The sequence below is a fragment of the Oppia nitens genome, unplaced genomic scaffold (genome assembly GCF_028296485.1).
Source record: "Oppia nitens isolate AA-2021 unplaced genomic scaffold, nextdenovo-longstitch-racon4-pilon3 scaffold18_pilon_pilon_pilon, whole genome shotgun sequence".
Lineage (NCBI taxonomy): Eukaryota > Metazoa > Arthropoda > Arachnida > Sarcoptiformes > Oppiidae > Oppia > Oppia nitens.
In genome coordinates, this window is record NW_026533197.1 from 1,271,017 (window position 1) to 1,297,894 (window position 26,878).

At 26.8% G+C, this 26,878-nt stretch overlaps 1 protein-coding gene across 1 annotated transcript; it reads right to left on the reverse strand.

Moving 5' to 3' along the window:
• Positions 1 to 8,003: 8,003 nt before the first annotated feature.
• LOC128965868 (dachshund homolog 2-like) lies at positions 8,004 to 26,377 on the reverse strand. The gene is made up of 10 exons (XM_054312647.1): positions 26,260 to 26,377; positions 25,748 to 26,034; positions 24,659 to 24,804; positions 14,860 to 15,008; positions 14,495 to 14,705; positions 10,812 to 11,085; positions 10,598 to 10,742; positions 10,319 to 10,531; positions 8,342 to 8,437; positions 8,004 to 8,200 (listed from the first exon to the last, which is right to left on the reverse strand). Exons 1-10 carry the CDS (start codon positions 26,375 to 26,377, stop codon positions 8,004 to 8,006), a joined length of 1,836 nt encoding a protein of 611 aa, XP_054168622.1.
• Positions 26,378 to 26,878: the final 501 nt, after the last annotated feature.

Sequence of the window (26,878 nt, forward strand, 5' to 3'; positions counted from 1 at the left end):
AAATAATTAATTTGCAAAAAAATACATTAAAAAATTATTTTCGTAGAAGATAATTGTCAAACAATTATCGTACCGGTATGGACAACCTCATGATTATAGACTAAGTGCTTTGAATAATACGTGGTTTTCTGGATCAAAGTTTAGCATTGAAAACATAATAATCTTGACGTTCGGCACAACAAAATATGAGGACATTAAACGAGAAACAAGTGATTTAACTAAAACAACATCTCATAACACTATAAGTGATTGGCTTAACTTTTGTCGAGAAGTGGTATTTGATTGGGTCGAAAAATATCAATAGTTGATCTCTTAGGAGGAGAAGGTAGTATATGATACATATTTAATTATGCACGTTACCTAAACCTAATTATAATGGTAATACCAAACTGATAGTGTATTAGTGTTCTCTGTTACCTAACCTGGAGTTCCGACCGCAACCTAAACCTAATTATAATGGTAATACCAAACTGATAGTGTATTAGTGTTTGCTCTGTTACCTAACCTGGAGTTCCGACCGCAACCTAAACCTAATTATAATGGTAATACCAAACTGATAATTATGTTACCTAACCTGGAGTTCCGACCGCAACCTAAACCTAATTATAATGGTAATACCAAACTCATAGTGTATTAATACCTGGAGTTCCGACCGCAACCTAAACCTAATTATAATGGAAATACCAAACTGATAGTGTATTAGTGTTTGCTCTGTTACCTAACCTGGAGTTCCGACCGCAACCTAAACCTAATTATAATGGTAATACCAAACTGATAGTGTATTAGTGTTTGCTCTGTTACCTAACCTGGAGTTCCGACCGCAACCTAAACCTAATTATAATGATAATATTTTGATAACTTTTAATTCAGGAGTTGTCGTGAGAAATTATACAATAGGTCGACTAGTTGATGGGACGTGGATTTTAGGTTTAGTTGAGATTCAAATAGGAGCTAATTGTCGACGTGGAGGTAGATTTCGTTTAGAAATATAAATAAAAGAGATGCCGACACTCTTTTACCTTTGATACGTAAGCATGTAAAAATTGGGACAACTATTGTGTCTGATGTTGGGCTGGTAGACTAACAGACAATGGTATAAATGATAGATAAAACATATTATTAAGTTAATTAATTTTTTAATTTTTAGGTTTTGTCCATTTTACTTATCATTAGTTTGTCAATTCACATACCGGTGCAAACACACAGACCATTGAATCTATTATGAAACGCAATCTTTTAAATATACCACAAGATAACCTTTATCTACATTTAGCCGAATATCTTTGGCGCCGACACGTATTCACAACAATTTAGATAATTTTATTTTTTTATTGATTGTATAAAACAATTATACAACCCTTTAATGTAATTTTAATTACAGTATATACAGGTATATATATATTAATTTGCAATGTAAAATATTATTTCATAATAATATATTTATATTTAATAAAATCTATTGTAATATTCGTATATTTAACTTTAAAATTGTATTAAATATTAATCGCGTGAACAACAAATACTATACAACAGCCAAATATATAATTAACGCAATTTTTATATAAATGACAGTAAATGATTTGAGTACTTAATTATTTAAGTATTTAATTGATGAATGCATTGCATTGTACAGTTCAAAGTTATATTTATTTTTTTTATTGCAATTATTACATTACATTAGTATAATACATTAATCTAATGTTATATTTGATTTAATAAGTATTTTAATATATTATTTTTATTATAATACACCTATTAATTATGTATTATGTATTAATTATTAATTATTAATTATTTATTATTTATTATTTATATAAATTATAATAACAATAATAATTATTATGAAAATTTTAAGAATATCAGTAAATAGGTATTAAATATTATATTTTGTTTATATTATAACTTAATAGATGTCTCTCTATTTACAAATTGTGCTATTTTTACAATGTTATACAATAATTGTTACTATATTTAAAAATACTGTATTATATAATACTATACAACAATGCAATCATATATCATACAAAATGTATCTATAGTATCATATAAAAAATCTTATTAATATAATATATAATAATTATTTTAATTATTCAACGGTAATGATATATTTAAATATTAAATATATTTAAAATAAAATGAGCTAAAATTCAAATACTATAAGTTTACACTTTTGTTTATTCATTTTTTCTACGTATCTCTTAGACAGACAGAGAGAGAGAGAGAGAGAGAGAGAGAGAGAGAGAGAGAGAGAGAGAGAGAGAGAGAGAGAGAGAGAGAGAGAGAGAGAGAGAGAAAGAGAGAGAGAGAGAGATTTATATAAAACAAAATATTAAAATACTTTTATTGTATATGAATTTATAGTAAAAAATTGTACAGTAATTGAAAACGATTTATCAAAAAAATTGAAAGAAAGAGAGAGAGAGAGAGAGAGAGAGAGAGAGAGAGAGAGAGCTAGAAATCAAATAAACGGATCGATACAATCAGTCATGTTATAGATGTGATGGTAGTGCCGGTGCTTTCACTCTCTATTCCCCACATTATCGTTGATTTCTTTTGTTAAAATGTCTGAATTTATTGCATAACTATTCACCGATTCTTTACTTTTCAATGAATATATCAAAATAAAAACAATGAATTTATATCATAACATAAAATGTCAAATCTATTTATTTCGAGTTTTATTTCAATTACTATCTATTTTAAAAACATTTTAATTAGTGTTTAATTCATTAATAAATATTATAATCATAGCTAGAAATAGTAATGCATTTATTGAGTAAAAATAGTTAACAATTAACTGATGGATACGCGTGAAGAGCAACAATGAGATCGCAAATTGCTGTCTAAGCAGTTAATGTTGTTTTAAAATCACTATAAAAAGCCATTTATTTTGATTTCTGTTCGCATGTTTTGTCAATATTTCCGGTTCACAGCAACTGATTTGTGACTGCATTTTATCAATGATTTTAAAACAAAATAAACTCAATTTAAAACAGTTTAAACTTAGTTTACATGGATTTACAACTTATATCGATTTAATATTATTTATGTTTTAGTTTATGCTTTTAAAGCATACGACAAATTCATGAAGTGCTGGGGTATAACAGGTCATAGGTTAGCATTTCAGGTATGGTATGTTATGTAGAGTATAGTTTAAGTAATGGTAGGTGTATTGGTTGGGTGTATTGGTTGGGTGTATGTGTGAGCGTCAAGCAGTCTCGAGTATCACTGTTTGATCCATTAATTTCTTAAATATTTTTGTAGCTTAAAGCAAGAAATAGTTGAACATTGAATAACATATAATTTGCTTCAATAACTCTGTTTTTACAAACATTTTAACTATTTGTAACTATTTATTGTTTGTGCCGTTTGTTTGGATGTAGGGAAGGGAAGGGCATTCTTACAGTGTTGGAGTGCTATGGGAAGGGAATGTTGTGAAATGGTTGGTCTGATGTGATAATGTGATAGATTGAGCTATTAATTGGGTGTGAGATGACTATTGTCAGACAATTATTCAGAAGATACTATCGATGCTATTAATACACTCTATTCAATAAGTTTATGTTCACAAGGCTTGTAATAATAATTATAAGAGTCTATAAGTTATATGATATATAATATAATATAATATAATAGATTGATTTGTGAAAAATAGCAATTAGTTCAATATTATTATTGTTTTGTTGCCTCACAACACAGGGATGCCATTCAGTGAGAGAGAGAGAGAGAGAGAGAGAGAGAGAGAGAGAGAGAGAGAGAGAGAGAGAGAGAGAGAGAGATTCAGTTATGAGTTTGGGTTGAGTCGACTGATGAAAGCCCAGAGACATAGCATAGAGTACTATAGAGTATATGCAATAACTAAGAGTTGCTTTTATTGTTTTGCACTTATGCTTGAATTACAAGCACTGGTAATAATAAATTGCTCAATAAATTAAGTATTGCATTACTATTGCTAGAAAATAAACTGGAAAAAAGTGCACTTATATTACAAATTAATATTTATTATACGCTTTTATTACTGTAATTCACACAACTTTTATCGCTCCCTTGAAATGCTAGAAACGACTGTAACTTGCAATACAAGTGCTATTTCTACAAATGAGACGATAACTATTGAAACATTCAATCAATAAAAGATAAGCTCTATATCTATGATACCTTAGAAATGACTTTTAATAAGTTATTTAACTTTTACTGTTAACTTCAAGATTCAGATACCAGAGTATTATTCAATTGAATGACCATCTGTTGCAATCATACTATAAAACATTGACATATATTCTCTTGTATTATAAGCTTATCTTGTATTCAATCATATAATTTGAGTTAAATTACTATAACAATCAAAAACTTGTCATAAATGTAAAGTTTGGACACATTTGTCATAACATTTAGTTGATTTCATTATAACATTTAGGAAAAGTACTGTTTATTGAGTTAATTGAGTTTAAAAAAGTGAGATCTTTTGTCATTGTGTTGAGTAATGCTATCATCACAGAGACATCAATAATGACTGACTGGACAAGTGGTCCAGTGTTTGGACAAGGATTCAGATGAACGCCACTATTAAACAGAGGACAGTCATAGCTAGTGATGGCTATGATGTGAGAGGGGATGCAATTGTGCTATTGTTGTGCCAGTTATGTGACATACTGTTAGTTCTCAATTGATTGATATGGACTAAACCCCGGTGTATAGCTCTGGTGTATAGCACTGGAGTATAGCAGTGATGCAAACAAGTAAATGGTTTTGTGGATCGCTTTACTCTCAAATCAGTCTCCCTTTTCTGTGTCTGTCTGTGTATTACATTAAAGCTATTTTGTCTTTTTTGACACAAACATGACATTTGTAGTCAAACAGTAACCCCATAAGCAAATCACTTACCAGTGCTAACTGTGAGCTCAGGTTTATCATTACTATGACATTAATATTAAATTTACATCCGATCTATATTACACTACAAATTTAAAATTTTATTTTTTTATTTGACAATCAATCAAACATTAAATACAAAAAAACAATATCAGACATTAATCTAATAAACATTTCAAACATGAATGCAGTCATAAACGAACCAAACATTATATGTTTTATATTTTGTATAAAATATTACTTAATTTTATTTTAACTTTGAAAAGTAACAGAAACACACAATACTGTAATATATGTTTACTGCAGATAAAGTAAATGTAGTAATATATAAACTTAATTATAGGTATATATCAATGAAATTAGTTAATAATAATAAATCAATAATATAATAATAATATTATTATTAAAATGCATATGCAATATGTAATTTAAAATCAGCAATGATTTGTTGTGTGCATCCTTTTATCTATAATTTCAGATATAAATTTATTACTAAAAACTATAAAAAAAAAGTTTATATTTGCATTGCATTTAATATATAATGGGTTGAACAGTGAATATAATACAGGAAAACGGAAGTTTTATCACAATAAATAAAAAGTGAGGAAAAAGGTATAGAAAAATGAATGTAAGAGAGAGAGAGAGAGAGAGAGAGAGAGAGAGAGAGAGAGAGAGAGAGAGAGAGAGAGAGAGAGAGCAATGCATTAGTTGGTGAACTAAATTCAACATAATTTTCAAAGCATATACTATTGAGTGGTGTGTTTGGCGATTCTCTTAAAATCTGGCAATAAATTACTTTTTTGCATAATCCATCAATGTCAACTTGAATAAATAAATGCTATGTGATATCTACTCTATTTCTCTCTCTCTCTCTCTCTCTCTCTCTCTCTCTCTCTCTCTCTCTCTCTCTCAAATGCCTCACTCACTCACACATTAAAGTAATATTCTATGCAAAGCTCTTATTGTGGCATTTTTTGAGATAAATAAAGTTATATTATATTGGAATAAATACTATATATATAATGCTATATATATATAGTATATATTTATAAATATATATACATATATAGAATTATATGTATAGTAGAAATAATGGTAAAGCCACAAAGACACACAATAAATGTAATCAATCACTGGTATGTTTGAGAGACAGTCAGATAAATTACGAGTGCGAACATTATAAGTATGGCCTCCATATAGCCAGGTGTTAGCAATGCTATCAAAATCAAGATATCGTTGGTATATCTACTGACTATATGTCTATTTTATGTTCTTTATATGTCTACACAATTACACACATGTGTGCAAACGTTATGTTCATTATATTGCATATGTCTTACATTATATTGAATTGTATTATAAATTGAATAGCCATAAGAAGTCGGTATATATAATGGATTTATATAATTTCATAACTTATTTGTGTTTCTCTTTAATCAAATGTTTTGAAACTTTTTATTTTGCTAAACATTAGATAGCCTTCATTTGCAGTATTTCTAGTTAATAATTAGAGGCAATGTTAACGATATAAAATTAATCTGACGTTTGAAATAAATGTAAATGAGATCATGCATTGAAAGGTTTAGTTTAGGCCAAAAGTTTGCAGTTGTGATCATCATTTCAATAGTGAACACACTTTTTCCAAAGCAATCTCTCTCTCTCTCTCAACAAATAAAGTGAAAAGCATATGATATTATATACAATAAGTATATCGATATACGGTTTATATTTATAAAACATTTCAGTTTCAGTTCTAAAGACAAATGAATAACTTTAAACAATGACATAAGTTTAGCAGTTATTGCAGTTATTGTTTAGTAAAAACAAAAGACAAGTTATAACAAAGCTGTCAAAAATATGTTTATTTGCACTAATGGGGGCAATAAGGGAGGGGTCGACAAACAAAATAATTGAACGCAAGAATCGAGAGAATAAAGAGTGAGAACAGAGAAAGAGAGAGAAAAAACATTTTTGGCACAAATTTAATTAATTTCATGACAATAGCAGTCGTTTAATTAATTAAACACACTATACATTGGCTATAGTTTGAGCACAAGTATATCGTATGTGTCGACACAATGTTTAAAATAAGCTCTGCTTTTTCAATCTTTTGCTTTTGCTTTTGCTGTTAATTCCCAGCTATTTGTTGCCTTTCCCTCCCTTTCAATAGCCTAGTCTTGTGGTTAACTATGCCTCTGCTCTCCCCCACCTCTTTCTCTATCAATATTTTATGTAAAAACGCTTTTATATTATCAAAATACTTGTCTCTCATCTCTACTGTTGATAATAACAATACAATATATATATATTATATAATGAAATGAATACAAAACATTTTGTGAATAACAATCCTTTGAATCGGCAAAAATCCAAAATCCATTTGTTTGACAATCAGAAAACTTTCAAAATACTTGTATTGAAAACACATTATTATCAAAATTTATCACTTTTTCCAATTGAATGACTCATTTGGCTTAAGACTTAATTTAAATTAAAAATAAACATTGAATGGCATTTGTTTTATAAAAACATTGAACTTTGTATTATTTTTAATTAGTTTATATTTAATATAGAATTCCTTAATAATATTGATATAATATTTGTATTATTCATTCATTATTAATAATAGGACTAACAAACAATTATATTATATTACAGAAATGTTGAGAAAAAACAAGAAATTCAAATGTAATTACTATAACACAGAAGTAAACAGTGATGTGATATGATATGTCGTTTTGATAAATAACTTATCAGTAATTATATATTTATATCAATTCTAAAATTCAATATTCATATAATAATGTTTTATGAAAATTAATAATAATATTAATAATAATTACAGTATAATTATTAATTATACACTAATGTTATCTATTGTTTTGTATATTAATTTATATCAATGTAAGTGTTACTTATTTGTATGTTTTATAATATATTTGGCCTTTCAATAATACATACTAATAATAAATAGCTCAAATAAATGATAAAATTATTTTTTAATAATGATAATAATAATAATAATAATTTAAATGCATTATAATTTTATGCAAAGACTATTGTTATATAAATTAGTGAAAAGTTTTCAAAGAGTTTGTAAAGCAATGAAATATTTTCGATAATATTAACTACTAATCGATGACTTCTGTCAGTTGTTTTGGTGTTTGTGGCGGAGGAGTGGGTGAAGACTTAAGTGAAACTTGTTGTGTGTTTTGTTTGTTTTGATTCATCTGTTGCTGGTTTTGATGGTTTAAATGTTTTGATTGCAACTCCTGTTCCAGTTTTCGACGAAATCGACGCTCTTTTTTGAAGCGCTTCTGATATAACACTAAGACATTAGAGATAACAGACATTTAAATTAATGAGAATTTGAGTTAACATTATATAAAGCAAATAATATTAATGATATTAATAATATTAAATATAAAATTTGTAGCGACTATTGATTAAATGATTTATCAACTCTTACTTCTGATTTTTTGTTCTTCATTTAATTGTTTTTCCAAATGTTCTCTCATCTCCCGTTCCCTTTCCAGTTGAACCGCCAGTTCAGCCCTCAGCTCAGCTATGCGTCAAAAAAGGAGACAAAAAAGAGTTGAAAGTATATAACTATATACTGTTGCGTTAATACAATAGTCGTTTAATATATAAATATATACAACAGTTTCCCAACGTTTCCATTTAAATTGTGTTTATATATACACATATCTGACAGTAAGCATTGAATAAAAAATTAATTAAATTTAAAATACATTAAAAAGTGACTACTTTAATGTAACGGGTAATAAACGAAAAATATTTTACCAAAAATATACTTAAAATAAATTTGTATGTCTTTTGGGGGTTTCTTAAATTATTATGTTTTGTTAAAAAATTCATTTCAAATATTTAACAACTAATTGTGTATAAAATAGCACATATTTTTCGATAGATTTTAATGCAAATGTGATTTACATTAAATCAAAATTATATATTTATATTATTATACAAATGACTACTTATAGTAATATACTGTATGAATATTATGAAGACTAGCAAACATTTAAAAGCAATATAAATTATATCATACAGATATTATTGCTGATCATTCAACTCATTATATTTGTTTAAATAAAAAACAGAAAGAGAGTAAAGGGGTTTTTTATAATGACTTTAAATAAAATGATTTTAAAGTTAAATATATCACAAAAACTTTTTTAATATTTCTTTAGAAAAATTGTTTAAAAATATATAGAAAAATGTATGAAAAGAACTGATTATTATTGCGTTAATTTTTAAGTTGAACTTAATTTTTAAAATACCGAGAATTAAAGTCATAAATGCGTGAAAAAAGTAATTTAATCCTTTAGTTAGTGAGAGTGAGACCAATGAGAGAGAGGGACGATGAGAGGCGGTTGTATAGCTGAGGGAGGGATGGAGTGAAGTTGGAGTACATTTTACGGTTGTAATTACAAAAGCTGTAATTTTTAGACTCTTTTTATAAAAATAAAAAGCGTTTTTATCGCATTTCAACAGAGACTGCACTGGCATTAGTCCATTGCTTAATGTTTTAATGAGTTTATAAAGCAATGCAAAGTAGGGGATGTTAGCCATAATAAGGGGTAAAACACACATTCATTGCATTACTTTACAAAAGCAAAGAAGTTAGCATTGCATCTGTTATGGCATAGACTGAAGCATTGATGCAAATAAATAGAGATAAGAGTGGCTTCAATACTAAATAACTTGTATATATTGGTATATATACTTAAAAAATTAAAACCAAAATTAACTCCAGTTTTGTGTATACTTTATTTAAATATATGATCAAGAATTGTGAATAATATAGTGAAAAAACAGAGCAAACATTAAAGAGTACATTACTTTTTTGCATATACTTTACATCGCTTTACTACTAACTCACTATTAGTAACTCATTTTTATTTCATTTCATTAATTCATTTAACAGTGTATATGTATGTATGTGTATGTGCTTTGAATCAACCCATAGGTTAATTGTTATGTAGCAATCATTTTATTGACCAAAAAAAAGTTGATTAATAAAAAACTACTACATTTCCCCACTAAAAACTTTATTTGATTACATGAAGTTGAATATAATTAGCAAATAAAACTTTTCTGATTAATTATCTAATTGTTAGCTACGGTGTAAATTCAATGTTTTAGTATTTTTATAAATTATACTTTATTTCTATAATATACACTATTTATATTTTTTAAAACAATATTAGTAATTTATTAATGGAAAATATTGTATATTATGTTTAATATGAAATTCTTACATTTAAGTTAACCACACTTTTATTTAAATAATTATCGGTTACTTATTATTTAATTATAATATTTTCTGAGATATTATTTAAAAATATATTAAAAGTTTTTATTGATGTCATGGATGTCTAGTAAGTTTGAGATTAGTTAAGTGATTGTATGCAATAATTGATACCTTTTTGTAAATGCAATTGTGTTTGTTGTTGTCTAGCATTATGTGCAGCAATGGCAAGAAGTCCCTCAATATTTCTTAACAAAGTTTCCAAACAATGTTCCGGTTGTTGGCTTTGTTGCTGTTGTTGTTGTTGTTGTTGTGTATGTGGAGGTGTTGTCGAGCTATTCCTATTGCTTGCCGTTTCACTGGCTGTTCCTCTGCCACAACTTATACCTGATGTAAGAAAAATTAGATAATAATGATGTTGTCATATGTATGGGTCTATTGTATGGGTCCTACCATTAAAACCAGAACTGCTGACAGGATTGTTGCTGTGGTTACTGCTGTTATTGCTCTCGACATCGTCTTCATCGTCGTCATCATCGGTAGAGTCGTCATTGTTTGCAATATTATTATTATTATTGTTGGATATATTTGCTGATATATTATTTGCATTATTATTAGTGCTGCTATTGTTAGCATTGTTGTTATTATTATTATTATTATTATTATTATTATTATTATTATTATTAATTGAGGTATTGTTGTTATTAATTAGATTGTTGTTAATGTTATTATTGCCGGTACTGTTGGCACTAGTGTTACGAGAGCTTAGGTTAAGTGCGGCCGAGTTTGGCAACTGTTGCTGTTGTTGTGACAGAAGCCATAAATAAGCGGCCGTCGGATTAAAGTCAGAACCGACACCACCACTGGTGCCGTCCGACGTAGAGTTACCATTGTTTCCGTGATGTGATGCTATAGCCGGAGGGGAACTTGAATTGGAAAATCTGTATTTAAAAAGTTTAGATATTTAATATTTAATTAAATAATTAATGTTTTTTTAAGGAAAAATGCCGACAATTTATAAGTAAAAAAATGACTTTATTTTAAACAAATTCACGACTTGTTTGCAATTAACAAATACTTATAATATGTAACTGTCTTTCTTAACTAAAAATAAGTACAAATATTTTTGACAATTTGCAGATTGATATCACTTACTTCATAGCCATTACAAGAATTGCAACTATTTTTAAAGGTTTTATCTAAAAAACATTAAGATATCTGGAAATCTTAATTAACTTAATATATATGCTTATTATAAAAACTAATTTATTATGATCTTATTATAAATAAACATATTTTAGATATAAGTTTCAATTTTAATGTTATTTTTTTGCCTATTAAATGATTATTTTATTATTATTAATATTAATTTATTTGTCATATATATAAAAGAAAAGCTCTTAAAGAAAATGTTTATTATAGTCTTATTCATAAACTAGTTATAAATCAATACGATTTGTGAAACATAGGAAACGTTTGATAGAAATGCCATTTACTATATATATTGAAATATATATCTAAATGTGTGACAAATAAGAAGTGTTTTTCATATGAAATAGTGAAGTGAATGGAGAATAAGTTCGACAAACAATTGAATAAAAAGTTAAGAATGACTTCGAAAAGTTGTTGAGAGCAGAGTTGGATCTATTGGTCTGAATAGTGAACTGTCTCTACATTACAATATTGGTTTGAGAAAAAAGTTTTGTTGATCGGAGTTAATTTAGTCAGACATTGTGAGACAGTATGATTGATGACGGCTTTAACGCATACAACTTATATAACCATTACTCTATACACACACACATACACACATACAACCATCACCTCACAGAATAACACAATCACAAAGTATGGGAGAGCTATGGGAGAGAGAGAGAGAGCTCACAGAGAACTTGCGACACCCAATGCTGAGAGTACATAGCATTGCCATATCATATGAGAGAGAGAGAGCTAGTAATTAATCATTCTCTAGTGACAGGGAGGGAAAGAGAGAAATAAATTTTGAATTTGAGTTTTTGAGATCATAGCATAATCTTTGCATTTTGTGCTATATATATATCAATATATATATATATATATATATATATATATATAAAGCATACTCTTTTCATGAGTCGGATCTACTTTGACTCGAATTTACTGTACTTTTCCTATTGCGTTAAGCTTTGAATTTACCTAAAAAGTTGAGTTCACTTGGGTTTGAGTTTTAAAATTTAATTCAATCGATCGCTTTGATTACACCAATGCTTTTAATATGAATTGCATTTTTAATATTTTATATGTTTTAAAAATTGCTTTTTAAGACCTAATATGGAATAATATATAGAAAAAGAAACTTATTGTTTAAGGGATCCCAAAAAATATCTGTTGCTTTCACTAACTTTATATAATATTTTGAATTTTGTGATAAAAACTCAATATTTTATTAGTTATAATTAAAAATTAAAACAAAAATAGATTTAAGTTTTGATATTTAACAAAAATTGTTAAAATAATTAATTTTGTTTAGTTTATCCCGTCTAAGTGGTGACCGGTTAGTGATATGTTAAATGTAGTAAATGGTTGATAATATTATATCTTTAGAATCTTTATCCAAAAAATCTAATGTTGTTTACTGAATGAGCGATGAGATGGTCACAAATTGGTCCAAATAAAAGAAATAGTGTTTTGTTTGACTGTTATATAGTTTCAGTTTGCAATGTTTGTAGTGTGTTATGTATGTAAGCATAGCAAACATAGCAAACATATAATGTAATATAAGTGCTCATCAATTACTGGTCGTGACAAAGACGCGGCACTACATCGACAACTCAGTTGTCACAGTAGTAGTGGTACAGTGTTTACTGTATTTGTAATACAATTGAATCGAGTCATTGATAAGATTTGCACATTTTGTTTGAGAGAAACACAGTTTGTGAGCAAAAAATTTCTTCATTGCTTTTTAATTATATTAACGAGTGTTTGAATGAGATAACAAAAAAGTTTTTACTCAAACTATACTCAACTTCGCGACAGACAAAATGATTAATGACTTTGCATATTAAGACTCAATGAGAGCAATGAGACCAATGAGCACATTGTGTTATATGAAAAGCACATATACTTTATACAGTATATACAGTCAAAGGCACGCCATTTCTCGCATTCATCCCTCACTCCAACTCTTCTCTCATAGCCATCCTATCCCTTGTACTCTCTCATAATAGTTATATAGTGGGCACTGCGTCTCTCTCTCTCTCTCTCTCWCTCACTCACTCACTCACTCACTCACTCACTCACTCACACACACACACACACACACACACACACACACACACACACACACACATCCCAAACATCTCACTCACTAACATCTCTTAAATATGCAAAATATTTTCATTTCATATCATATTTGTGGGTAATATATATGGCATTTTCAATATTCAAATACTCTTATGTTTCCATAAAATCATTCAAATATATATTTATTTTTTTAAGTGTCAGCAATGAGTACCAATGAATGTCATAAATATTAACTTAAATATATACCAATAGAAATATATATTATTTTATATATAAAATAGTTAACTTAAAAATAACATATATTTCATTATTTCTATTAATGACTTCGTATAAATACTGTATAATATAGTATAATATAAATACTATTATATATAAATATGCTTTTCAACAGCACTTACACTAAATTTCACTTAAAAGAACTTTCAAGTCTTATTCACAAAATATCATATAATTTATTTATAATTTTTTTAGTTTTCACTCATTTTAAAATTTATATAAATTTATTGAATATATATTCTTAAATAGTTGAAAGCAATTCCTAAACAAATAGAAATTTTATATTTAAATATTAATAAAATAAAATATAATATATCAATATTATTCTATATGAAATAAATATACATTTTTTATAATAGATTATGTAATTTGTAGATAAATCTTAATTATTAACAAAATTATAAATTGAATGCAACTATTTTTATTTTTATTAAAAAAAATTAATTAATTTATCTTTTTTTACTAAAAGATATTTAAATAGAAAAATATGAGTTTGTATTAATACTATAAAATATCTATTTATATATTTATTTTAAAATAAGTTTTGGTCATATATTTAGAGTAAGTATTTATGATTCAATATTTTCACAGAAATCAAATTGACTTTATTAGCATCACATTTAACAATTGCTGATACCATTAAAACCATTGCATATTAAAAACCATTAAAAAGTATAAGTTATGTTTTTCTGTGTTAATTATGAGATCTTAAATACAATTGGATTGAGAATAAAGTGGTTTAGAAAAATAATATAAATATTGTATAAATAATAATAGAAAAAGATGTCAGACCTATGTGGAAGTCCAGGCAGTCCCAGAGCTGCAGCTGCGGCCACAAGTTGTTGTTGTTGTTGTGGTGTTGGCGTTGAGCCGGTTGTAAAATGTTGTAATAACGGGAAGGCAGCCGAATAGCCGTTTGCGGCCAACATAGCAGCAGCCGTGGCAGCGGTTGAGTTACCATTTGTGTTAGCACTGACTGAATTGTGTTGCTTTAAGTCTAAATCTTTATAAGAAAACATTATATCAGTCTTAGTGTGTATCAGTGCTATAGAGTGATAAGTATATCATATAACTTATACTTGATATAAGCGTGCATTCAATACATGTAATGTATAAAGTGATTTCAAATTGAAGGCCTAATGATGTGTTTCACTTACTTTCACTGCCATAATCGGTATCATCAGAGAAACGAGGCTTTTTAGCAGTTGGATAGCCCAGGAATGGCATAGCATTATGTTGTGTGTTTGAGTGTAAAGATGCGGGCACTGGGCTTACAATGCCTGTTCGTTTGGGTGGACGTCCCGGCCTTTTAAATGAAATCATAGCCAATAAGATAACGTAATAGTGTTATCATTTTGTCAACTAATTGTAGGGATAGGTATGTCTACATGTATTAAAATTCAAATTGCAAGTCATAAGTATATTAATGTAAAGCTTGACGTATTAAAGAATAAATTCAACAATTGAATAATTGGTGAGAAATTGACTTAAGTTAACATATAATTTAGATAAAACTTAATTTTCATAATGATTGCCATATAATGATTGCCATATAATGATTGTGTTTAAATGATTGCTTCTGAACTGTAAGCAAATATCAATCAAAATATATGTTTAAAGAAGTTGTAGTGAAATTGCTTCTTAAGACCCTTAAGACCCCATTCAGTTTGGCTGACGGCCGCACAGCAGGATAGCTGTGTTGCCAGTTGTTAGTCACTATTAGCCGACTCCATGAGCACACAGGACTACCATTCATATCAACACAACACTACTTATAGTTCACAACTCTGTCAATGAGAGGCCAACAAAAACTAATCTCTTTTTCACTCAATTGACCGTAAAATGAGTGTCACATTTGGGCTGAAGTTCAACCAAATATTTGTCACTTTTTTATAAATACCATTTTTTCAAGCATTACTCAATCATTATGTCTTAACTTCAAAATTGTTTAACTTTTAAATGTTTTAAACAATAAATTAATGAATCCATGAAATCGTTAAATATATTATTTAATTATTCTGACGTTTTTCTTAAAATAAAGTATTTTGAGTTTTAATTTAATCCAGTCTTATTTGAATCGATTTTTTATAATTAGTTTTAATAGTTTACATATAATATACAAATAATATTTCAATGCCACTCAAAAAGATTTTACAGATTTTATTAATTAATGTCCAATTAATGCTTAAGTTGAAAAAGCTATCCACTATAAACACAATAAATTCAATTTAATATAATGTAATATATATATACAATATATACTATTGTGTATATATAGCTAATAAATTGGTAATTAGTAATAAGTAATAAAGAATTATTTAAAATAGTTTGTTGTTTTAATAATATTTACTGAAAAAATAGTTTAATTCAAGCTAAACAGTATAAATTTATTTATAAAACATAATTAATTTGTTATTATAATATGATGTATATAGTATAAATTATTAATGTAATTATTTAATGTCAATTAAAATTGTTAAAGAAAAATATTAATATTGCACAAACTGATGATATAAACAAAATAACATTTATAATATTTCATTGAAAATATAATATTTATAATTATGAATTAATGATAAATACAATATAATAAAAATTACTAGTGTTTTATATCTATGTCTAAATATAATGGATTTTAGAAAATAGATGAGAAAGAATAATAAGTTTTTGATTAAATTCAACGATAAAATAGTTGTTTTCTGACAAATTATCTAATATTTCATTTGCTTTTTGAAGTAATAATAATAATAGCATTTTTAATAGAAAAACTAGAAATTATAACATTGGGTTTGAAGTCAATTAATTGAAACAACAAAGAGTCTAATTCTCAACAATAACTCTCATATAATAATAACTGGTGTGTGTGTGTGTGTGTGTGTGTGTGTGTGTGTGTGTGTGTGTATGGTTGGCAAACAATGATTGTTGTTATGAGAAGGGAGTGGTATTAGATGTGACGCACAGCCAAACATATATCCATTGGATCGACGAGTCCTGGACTGAGTCGTTGTGCACAACAAACATAAACACCGATTACTGGTATTACCATTAACTGAGAGTCATATTTATATTATATTCATTTATATATCATTTATACTTTTTATTCTTTAATGTACTGTATATTGACTTTAATATAACAAAAGTTTCATTTAATATCATTTTATACTGTTTTTAATCAATATTTTCCATTAATTATCACATTTGATTTAAATCATATTAATTTAATTACAATGTTATTAAAACAATAACAAAATTAAAAATATATTTAAAAAATGATTTTGTATTAAATTGAATGTTTCATATATCAATATTAAAAGATATATAATATAAAAACGTGTGTAATATTTGCAGTAAAAAGCTATGTATCATATTTGATGTATTATATAAAATAAGATTCATATAAATAGTAATAAATCTTATAAACCTATCATTTTTGTTATATACATAACAAATATAACATAATTTTATAGTAAAACCATATCATCCTTAATCTCTCATTTTCTCCCATTCCCTGCAATTCCGGATAAACTTAGAATTAAGGCGTTTATTGTTTTGCAACAATAAGTCATATAATGTTAAAACATCCAAAACTTTAAATCATATAATTTATTAAATTGTTTCATATGATATAAATTTAATGAAAAACTATCTTAAAAATACATTCATTTAATATTATACGAGCAAAGAAAAAACATTTTTCATTTGTAAATTATTTATACATGTTTGGGATATAAAAATATACATTTTATTTTATATTAATTTTTTGTTGTTCAATAAAATCACATTAATTTAATATGTTTTCTGCATTGAATGAAATTATAGTGTGTTTTATAGAAATTATACATTTTATTTTCTATAAAACAATATATCAAAAGTCATTTCAAATTATTATTATTGTTCACTAAAAGGGAATCTTATTATAGCTATTATTATAGTTTGAAGTGATTTATTCATTTTATGACCAGATATAGTGTTGTCTCAAATATAATTTAAATGAGTACCAAAATAAAAAAATTTTGGCAATAAATGGCATAAAAGTTAATATAATAATATATAATATAATAATATGCAAATGTGATGACTTGCAAACAAAGATTATTGCCAACAAAAGTCAGTTTAACTCACTTTAACTTATTTTTGCTAACTTTGCTTTGCTCGACAAGTGTTGCATCCATTCATTCATTTAAAACTTCAATTTCATCAAAACTCTCTCTCTCTCTCTCTCTCTCTCTCTCTCTCTCTCTCTCTCTCTCTCTCTCTCTTTCACTCATTCTTTCTAATAATGTGTGAGACATATCTATAAAACTATAGATTTGTTATTTTAGAGCTTAAGTTTTAAGTGAAAAATATTTTGAGATTATCATTGATGATGAATGTTTAAAAATATATGTATGATAGGCAATGATTTAAATATGCTTATAAGTCGATCCAATCACATAATCACATATCATTTGCCTTATTGCCGGTCACGTCCTGGCAATAAGGGGGGAGCCATAGCTAGATATACAGGAATCCTATACTTAATTCTATCTGCATATACAATATAAATATCTTATAAAAGTTAGTTTAAAAAATAGCAACGAATGAGTGAGGCATCAGTAGAGGGGAAGACAACAAATTGAAAGCATTTATTTGAGAAATACTAATATTTAGTGATATTATAAGCAATTTGTTATCTCGAGACCATTCGTTGCTTCTCTTAGACAACAAACGGAAATTAAACTTTTGTGAGACTATAATAAATCTGAAATACTATAAAATAACTCTATATTGTATATATTTTATATACAATGTATATATTATTTGTGTGTATAAATATATCGAAAAACTTTAAAATATATTATTTCTTTCATTTTTTATATTTTCTTTTATATATTTTTTATATTTATATGTTTAGCAAACTATTGAAAGCAATTCTTCCCTTAAGGCAAAAGTAGACGTTTAAAATGTATACATTTTCTACACTTTTGTCCGTTTTGTAGAAATAATAGAAATTTTTACAATTTTATTATTGTATTTCATGCGACAGATGTGGTGTTCATGTAAACCACAATTGCGATCCCTTATCGCTAACTCCGACTTCAATATACCATTACATCAATGAGAGAGACACTTCTTTTTCCACTTTTTTAGCATTTTTTTATTTTCCAATAAAATAAGTGAGAGAAGAGAGTCAAAAAAGAGAAATCATGCATTAGTTCCCAACTGAATATATCAAATAATGCTCTCTCTCTCTCTCTCTCTCTCTCTCTCTCTCTCACACACACACACACACACACACACACACACTAACTCACTCACTCACTCACTCTCTGACTGACTGACTGTAGCCCCATTTGGGCCCATATATTAGTGAGCAATATGTAAGCGAACCATTAATAGCCGGGTTGTCTCAGCGGGTGCTAAACTTTGTTGTCCAAAATTAAGGCAACAGGTATTTGCAAAGAAGACGTCGAGACGGGAGACGGGATCTGTGGTATCGATGAAATGTAATTCAAGTGAATTACATAATATAGCAACTCGTTTATGTACTATAAGACCCCCCACTCTCTATTGATTGCTATTTTCAATGTATTTCCTATTCTTTACTTACTTATGACCCAATTCTTTGTTTATAATAAAAATGATATTATATTATATTCATATAAATTAATGCATAACTTATTGAAGTGTAAAATAGTTTTATAAACCTTTATAATATATATTCGCAAATTATATTCAATTTTTTGCAATGACTACTGTTTTAATTATTTTAAAATAATATATTCTATAATTAAATGAAATGATTGACACAACTAATTGTATAAAAAGAAGAAAATAAAAATAATTTGTCAGTTATATTAGTGATAAAATGTCAGAGATTTAGACACTATTTTAACTTTGTTTAACACACACACACACACACACAATAAAATTTAAATACTAACAAAAAAGCTTAACGCTTAAGATTTAAAGAAACATTTTATGAGAAATTAGTTATGTTTGGGATATGATTCCTCCCAATTGTTTTAAACTACTTTTATTATATGTTTGTGTAAAAGTTTGTGCTTTAAATGAGGTGCAAACCCTATTATCAAGTGATGAATTGATTTGATTGAATGAGTCAAGTAATACAAATTGGTTTCACTGATAGTCCGAAATGACTGTCGTTGAGAGTAATGAAATTGAATAAAACAAAAAAAAATAATACCATTTATATATTTAATAGTATTTTATGTAATGCCATATAACAACTCAAATAGTGAGAGTGTAAGGCCTGAGAGAGAAGTGCAATAAAAACAAGAGAAAAGCTTAAAGTCAAACATAAGTAGGAATTGCATTATCACTATTGAAACAGCTGTCACACAAACTATCATACACTATGGTTGACTCCATGTGTCTAATGTATTATTATTATTAATACAATTGACAATTCATATTATATACACTTATATCTAGCAAATCGCTATTCACTTTATAGTACTCTATAAAATACCATTGATTTTTTAGTAAACAATCAGAAATCAACAAATGTTTATATTATATTTTTTCTTTATTTATATAATCAAACTTTAATGTTATCATATCATTGATTAATAATACTTACTTACAAATTAATAAATTGTTTAATATATAGTAATTTTGAAAACCAATAGATTATCAAAACATATGGCATTAGAAATGAATGTAATTGTAATACAGGAATGGATGAGGAATGTGATGTAGTGATGCTACCAGTGCTGTCAATGTATACAACAGTGCTATATAGCGCAAACACGATTGCAGTCGTCTCTACAAATGAACCTATAGTTCAATTCAATGCACACATACGTACATACAGTACATACAGAGAAAGAGATACATATATTTAGAAAGACGTAAAAGCAATGAGAAAAAGAGCAAAATATATATATAGTTGAGAGTCGACTGCACTGTAAAGCTGTTTGTAARTGATTGCAGTCATTGCACACAATTGCAGACTTGAGTTACTAAACAGTGAGAGTGTAGTCAATGCAGCACTCAATCGATTGCATTGCGGCCACACATCACACACACACAGATACATACATACACACACATACACACACATACACACACACACACACACACACACACACACACACACACACACACACTACATACATACATACATACATACATACATACATACATACATACAGTAGTATTTACAACATAGCACTGATAGATATGCACTGAGAGATGCAGTCAACTAAATGTCACACATTTGTTGCATTTATATATTTCCCTCTTTTTCAATGAGATCACTGCAACACTTATATAACTGCATCTCATCTTTGTTTCTCATTGTCTAACATTTTGCTCATAAATCTATCGGATTTTCCGCTTTATAGTTATTGTGTATTATTAGCTATGTTTGAGCCTCAAAGCATTCATAACTAAATGTTTTTATTGCAAAATGTTTTACAACTGATAATAATATATTTTACAAAGATTGGGTTAATTTTAGCTTAATTTGCCTAAAATGACAATTTAGTAGCATTTGATATGATGTGAATGAGATGAATACGATTACCAGATTAACAGATAAGACCATAAATTCATAGTGTGGTCACATAACACACAATACATTGAATTATAACAATACACGCGTCATACAAATGTATAACATTTTATATCATATCCTAATAGAGCACCAAATATATGAAACCCAACGAGAGTTAGTCAATGAATGAGAGAAGGAATGGGAGGTAGACTTAGATATTGTTAAGCAGTAGTGTAGACCATAGTTGTATTGCTTATACTAACAAACATATTTATATTTGCAAACTTTTAAAAAAAATTACATTATATGAGTGTAGTGTAGATATTATTGTTTGTTTCGATAATAAAGCAAACGAAATGCAATTTACTGGAATATTGTTGACTGGGATAGCACCGGGACCATAGCACCGGGACCATAGTACTGGTGCATCAATAGTACAGCTGCCAATTAAAACAAAAAATAGAAATATTTTCATTTCTCATTTCACTTATATTTCTCTTATTTTCTGTACATTTCATATATACTTCACTTATGGACAGAGAGGTCGAAAGGGGAACAACAGTGAGATGTATGTGAGTTGTGGGGATCATTGATGTATGTTTGTATGTATGTATGTATATATGTATGTATATATGTATGTATATATGTATGTATATATGTATGTATATATGTATGTATATATRTATGTATATATGTATGTATATATGTATGTATATATATGTATATATATATATGTATATACTGTATGTTAGGACCTGTTAATGTCTAGTGATGACTGGGATGGGGGAGTGGTTGCAATTGTCAGTTCACAACACGAAGTTTGAAATAAAAATACTAAAAACAAATGAAATGAAATGAAACTCGTTTCGAGTCTTTTCTTCATTTCTTCATTTAATTGGAAATTCTTTTCAAAAAACATATATATATTGAAAAGAGAAACAAATGAAAGCACAGGCAAACTATGCCATACCATAGCTATACCATAGATATATCATAGCTATACTATAGCCATAGTATTGCCATTTCGACTCTATCTCTCATTGCAATGTATATATTGTATACCTTTTTGTGTCTCCCCTGTACTCCACCTTAAAACTAAAGGGGGAGTGATATAGCCGTTAGCGAGTCGGGGATCATAACTCAAAAAATGCCGGTACGGGCTATACAATGCTTATAAATCTATGAGCATTTAGGCCTTGAATACTATTTCCAATTATTGAAACATATTTTTATTGCTCCGTTTAGTTTCATTTCATTTTCATTTTAATTAATAGATATAAATCAAAACCATTTAAATTGACTCAAATTTTATTTGTATTGCTTTTAAATGACACTTAGACTTGTTTTTTGCGGTCAATTTATGTTTTCTTTTGATATATATTGGACTTTAAGTACATCTCACACAACACATAACTAACTTTTTTAGTTAACATTTAAAGTTCTAAACTTTGATTGAAAAATATTTCATATATTTGAAACATAGAGAGAAAAAAGCATTTGGAATATCATTTGTTTTACTGTTATTACAAACAAATTTATTTTCAAGTTATGAACTCGTCATGAGTTGTTTTTCACTCAATAATTTCTGCAATTTATTTGTTTCTTAAATTTAAAGAAACTTAATGTAATGTAAATTTTTAAAAAATTATAAAGTAGATGTGAATTTTTGATAAAATATAAACATTTAAAATAAAAACATTGGTTTTATAAAAAAAATACTATAAATAAGTAAATGATTTAGAGAGAGAGAGAGAGAGAGAGAGAGAGAGAGAGAGAGAGAGTAAGAGTAAGTGAGGGTTAAGGGGGTGATAGGGGCAATAAAGGCTCACAATTTGTTGTGTAAGTGTTGGCTTTTGGAAACAACGATATCAAACACAACAATAATTATAAATTGCATCCAAAACCGGTACTTACATATCAAAAGTGATACAACAAAGGTTCACATTTTTTTCAAGAGTCAGTCCAATCATACATAAGATATAAGTTATAAGCAAAATATATATACAATATAAAAGAGATTGTATGAAATCATTGCTTCTAAAACTTATATGATTGCCATTGATATACAATATGATATGATATGTTGTTTTCTATATAAAATGGCTCACGTTTTATAATAAACTACGAGTACTGCTGTGAACAATAGGAAAGCAGATTATAAAGTTTGATCTATAATATCATATAATGGTATATAATATGATAACATTTTATGAAATTTACTCAACTGTTTTGCTATACTGTACTGCTATTCTATATAACATAATATAGAATTTACAGATTCTGTGACTATATAACAACATTTTGCACAAATGCAATATAAACTATTCAATAAATGCATACAATATATATTTTATATGCACTTTTATACTAATCATATAATATTTAAAATATTTATTATTTAAAACTAGTAACATAATGTAATGTAATATAATATAATAGCAAATTGTATTAATTGTAAAGCAAATCCCAAAAAAGTGTCAAAATAAGCTGTATGTATGAGATCTACATTTGCTAGTGTTTTGCTATTTATTATTTAATAATACTGTAATAATAAGGTAGAATTTAGCCACAAAATAGCATTTAAAGGAGCGATTGGGTTGAATGTAGTGGTTGTAGCACTGGTGTAGTACTGGTGCCACTGTAATACAGTCTGTGCCATACGAGTCAAGCGCGAGATTCATGTTTGCCATACTATAGCCCAGTATTGGCTATAACTTAGAAATAAAGTGTATTTATATTAAGTTATTGAGTGCTAACATCAACACAACAACTCAACTTAAGGGTAGTTTTATTACACACTTTCAATACCCCATTGTGTGGCCTTAGCTTCACTTTTGTTGGTATTTTTTATCGCATGAAACAACAAAAATACTTTAAAATACAATAATATCTTATTGTTTATTATACTATATTTATAATATACAATCATTATATTTACCTAAATTCTCTATTTGTATTTAAAATTAAAACAGATTTATCTAGGTTATATTTTAATTTTATTAAGTCAATTTATTTAAATCCTTTATTATGCAATTTTTTGTATTTACTTCACATACTGTATAAACAAAATTTAAAAAGTCTAATGAAATAAATAAAAATATATTTTTATTTTATTTTTACAGCAAATTTATATGTGATATCAATCTATTTAAATTTAGATTTTGTGTAATCAATATAATCAATCACAACATGTCTATCATTTAAAGAGTTGATTTGGCATTTAAAATGATGTTTAGTTCAAAACATGATCTAACTGTTTGTCAATATTAATGTTACACTTGTGTATTAATTTAGTTGTTAAGTCAGAAAACATAACTTAATTTAACAAAAAACTAATTTAAACAAAAATTTGATTATTTATTATAATAAAGTTGTTAAGTTTGTTTGTTTGTTTGTTTGGGTGATATTTTTTGATGTAAAAATGATGTGAAAAAGTGATAAATATTGAGACATACCGTGCAGTCGTACAGTCCTTAAAAAGTACGTCAAAGTCTTGAGTTGACAGTAGTTTACATCTGTTGACTCCGGGCTGTATTGCACCCAATCCTCTCAGGATTCTCACCTGTTCTACATTGCATACAATCGGCACTATATCTAAACGCTGTCAACATTTTTAACAAAGTTTTTATTCAATTAGATTTTATATGCTATATAGTGTTAATTATTTACATAAGTATTCATAAAAATTAAATTATATAACTATAAAATATATTATTTAATTTAGATAAAGCTATAGAATATAAAATTATATTTTTCTTAATGCATTTATTAATTTAACTTATTGTTAATTTATTATCTAATAACTTGACATAATTTACAAGTAAATATGTTTTCTATAAATTATATATTAATAACTAGTTTTATAAAAATCATATATAATAAAAAAATATATGACTTAATTTATACATAATTTACACATATTTTAGAAATTATTAATATTTATTAAAAAAAACTATATTCTAGCATAGTCAAATATTTAAAAAATATATTTTTTTAATAAATTATTAATTTAAGTATATATATATATATATATATATATATATATATATATATATGCATATATATACTGTTTACTATTTAATATATGTATAATGTCTCAAATTAAATATAACTATAATTTCTCCTTATTATAAAACTATTATTTCAATGTATTGTTATGGTTTAAACTAATATATAGACTACCATATCATATGTTGAATATACTGTATGTTCTAATATGTTTTATACTAATATAATATTGTCTAAATATGTTTAAAAATCTACCTTGACACCTTAGGCCAATTCCTAAGAGGGTGTATACAATACTTTATTGTAATTTTTAAAATAATAGTAATCTATATTAATTTGTTTTTAAGTTTAACTTGAAACTAAATTTTAAATATTTTATATACGTCATAATTATGATAAATAACATATTATTAAAATAAATCAATTATATATTTAAATGTTGAAAAATAATTTATAAACTATAGATAGTCAATTAATTAATATAATGACATGTATATTATATTTTTTATATAACAAATAATTATTTTAAAACTTACTTTAAGTTTAGTATAAACTGTATGAAGACCTCCAACCAAATGCTTGAGAAAGAGTTCAAAAGCTTGTGGTAAACATAAGAGATATTCAGATTGTGATCGATTTGCACTAAGAAATGCTGCGATACGCGCCCCTCGGTATTCAATGAGACGACACTCATTAGTGGCCACATATGGCTGTCCTCCAGAACCGTGCTGTGAGTTATGTGATGGTATTGAACCAGAATTGTGTTGAGGAGAGAAAAAAGGATAACCAGGAAATGTGGCCGAAGAGTGGTGACGAATCTTTTCTGTTTAGATATAACAATATATTTTTAAAAACTATCATTTATTGTCATTTAATAATTTTTTTAATATAATTTTTATATCTATAATCTATATTTTAAAATAACTATTAAAAATTAAATTATTTAACTATTAACATATAAACTACGAACGTATAGTTAAATAAATCAATGATAATAATAATTCAAAGTCAAAACAAATGACATATTAAGGACTGTTAGTTGACTTACGGGAAGTTCTGAGATCATTGGGTTCTGAATTGCTATCGTCTTCACTCAATGTTGTGGTCGGACTGTTGTTGTGGTAGTTATGATGTGATGAGCGGTGATGAGGTGATTGCGATGACATCTTCATGTATTTTATAAATAATATACAATAAATGTATTGCACAAAAAATTATTGTTTATATTAACTAATAAAAAATTGTAATATGTCTTAATTAACTGATTTATCAATTAATTAAATGACATCATTTTATAATAAAAATTATTGTCAATGTATATTTTTATAAAACTTGATGATTTTTAAAAAGTTTTAAAAGTTTTCTAATACACAGTTTATAAATGCTGTACAATTATAATATTAGCATATTATATATAAATTATTATTAAAACAATTGAAGAGTTGTCTTATATCAAAATTAGACCCTATATTATATATTTTGCATGAGAGGCAAGCCTTTAATGTGATGTCATATGAGTAATAGGAGATCAACACAACTAATACAATGCTAAACAATTGACAATAAGTTTATGTTTGCAATTCAAATGCAAAACTGTTATACAAGTAATAAAACACTAAAAAAATGTTTATTTAATTAACTGATGTCTATTAAGTGTTCAATTTTAG

Excerpts from the sequence above, each read along its gene's own strand:
- LOC128965868 (XM_054312647.1), bottom strand. The coding sequence starts at position 26,377 with ATGTCATCGCAATCACCTCATCACCGCTCATCACATCATAACTACCAC. Across the intron at positions 15,009-24,658 it reads AAGGACTGTACGACTGCACG|GCCGGGACGTCCACCCAAAC; the intron begins GTATGTCTCAAT and ends TTCATTTAAAAG. Across the intron at positions 10,743-10,811 it reads TTAATAATAATAATAATAAT|ATATCAGCAAATATATCCAA; the intron begins AATAATAATAAT and ends AATGCAAATAAT.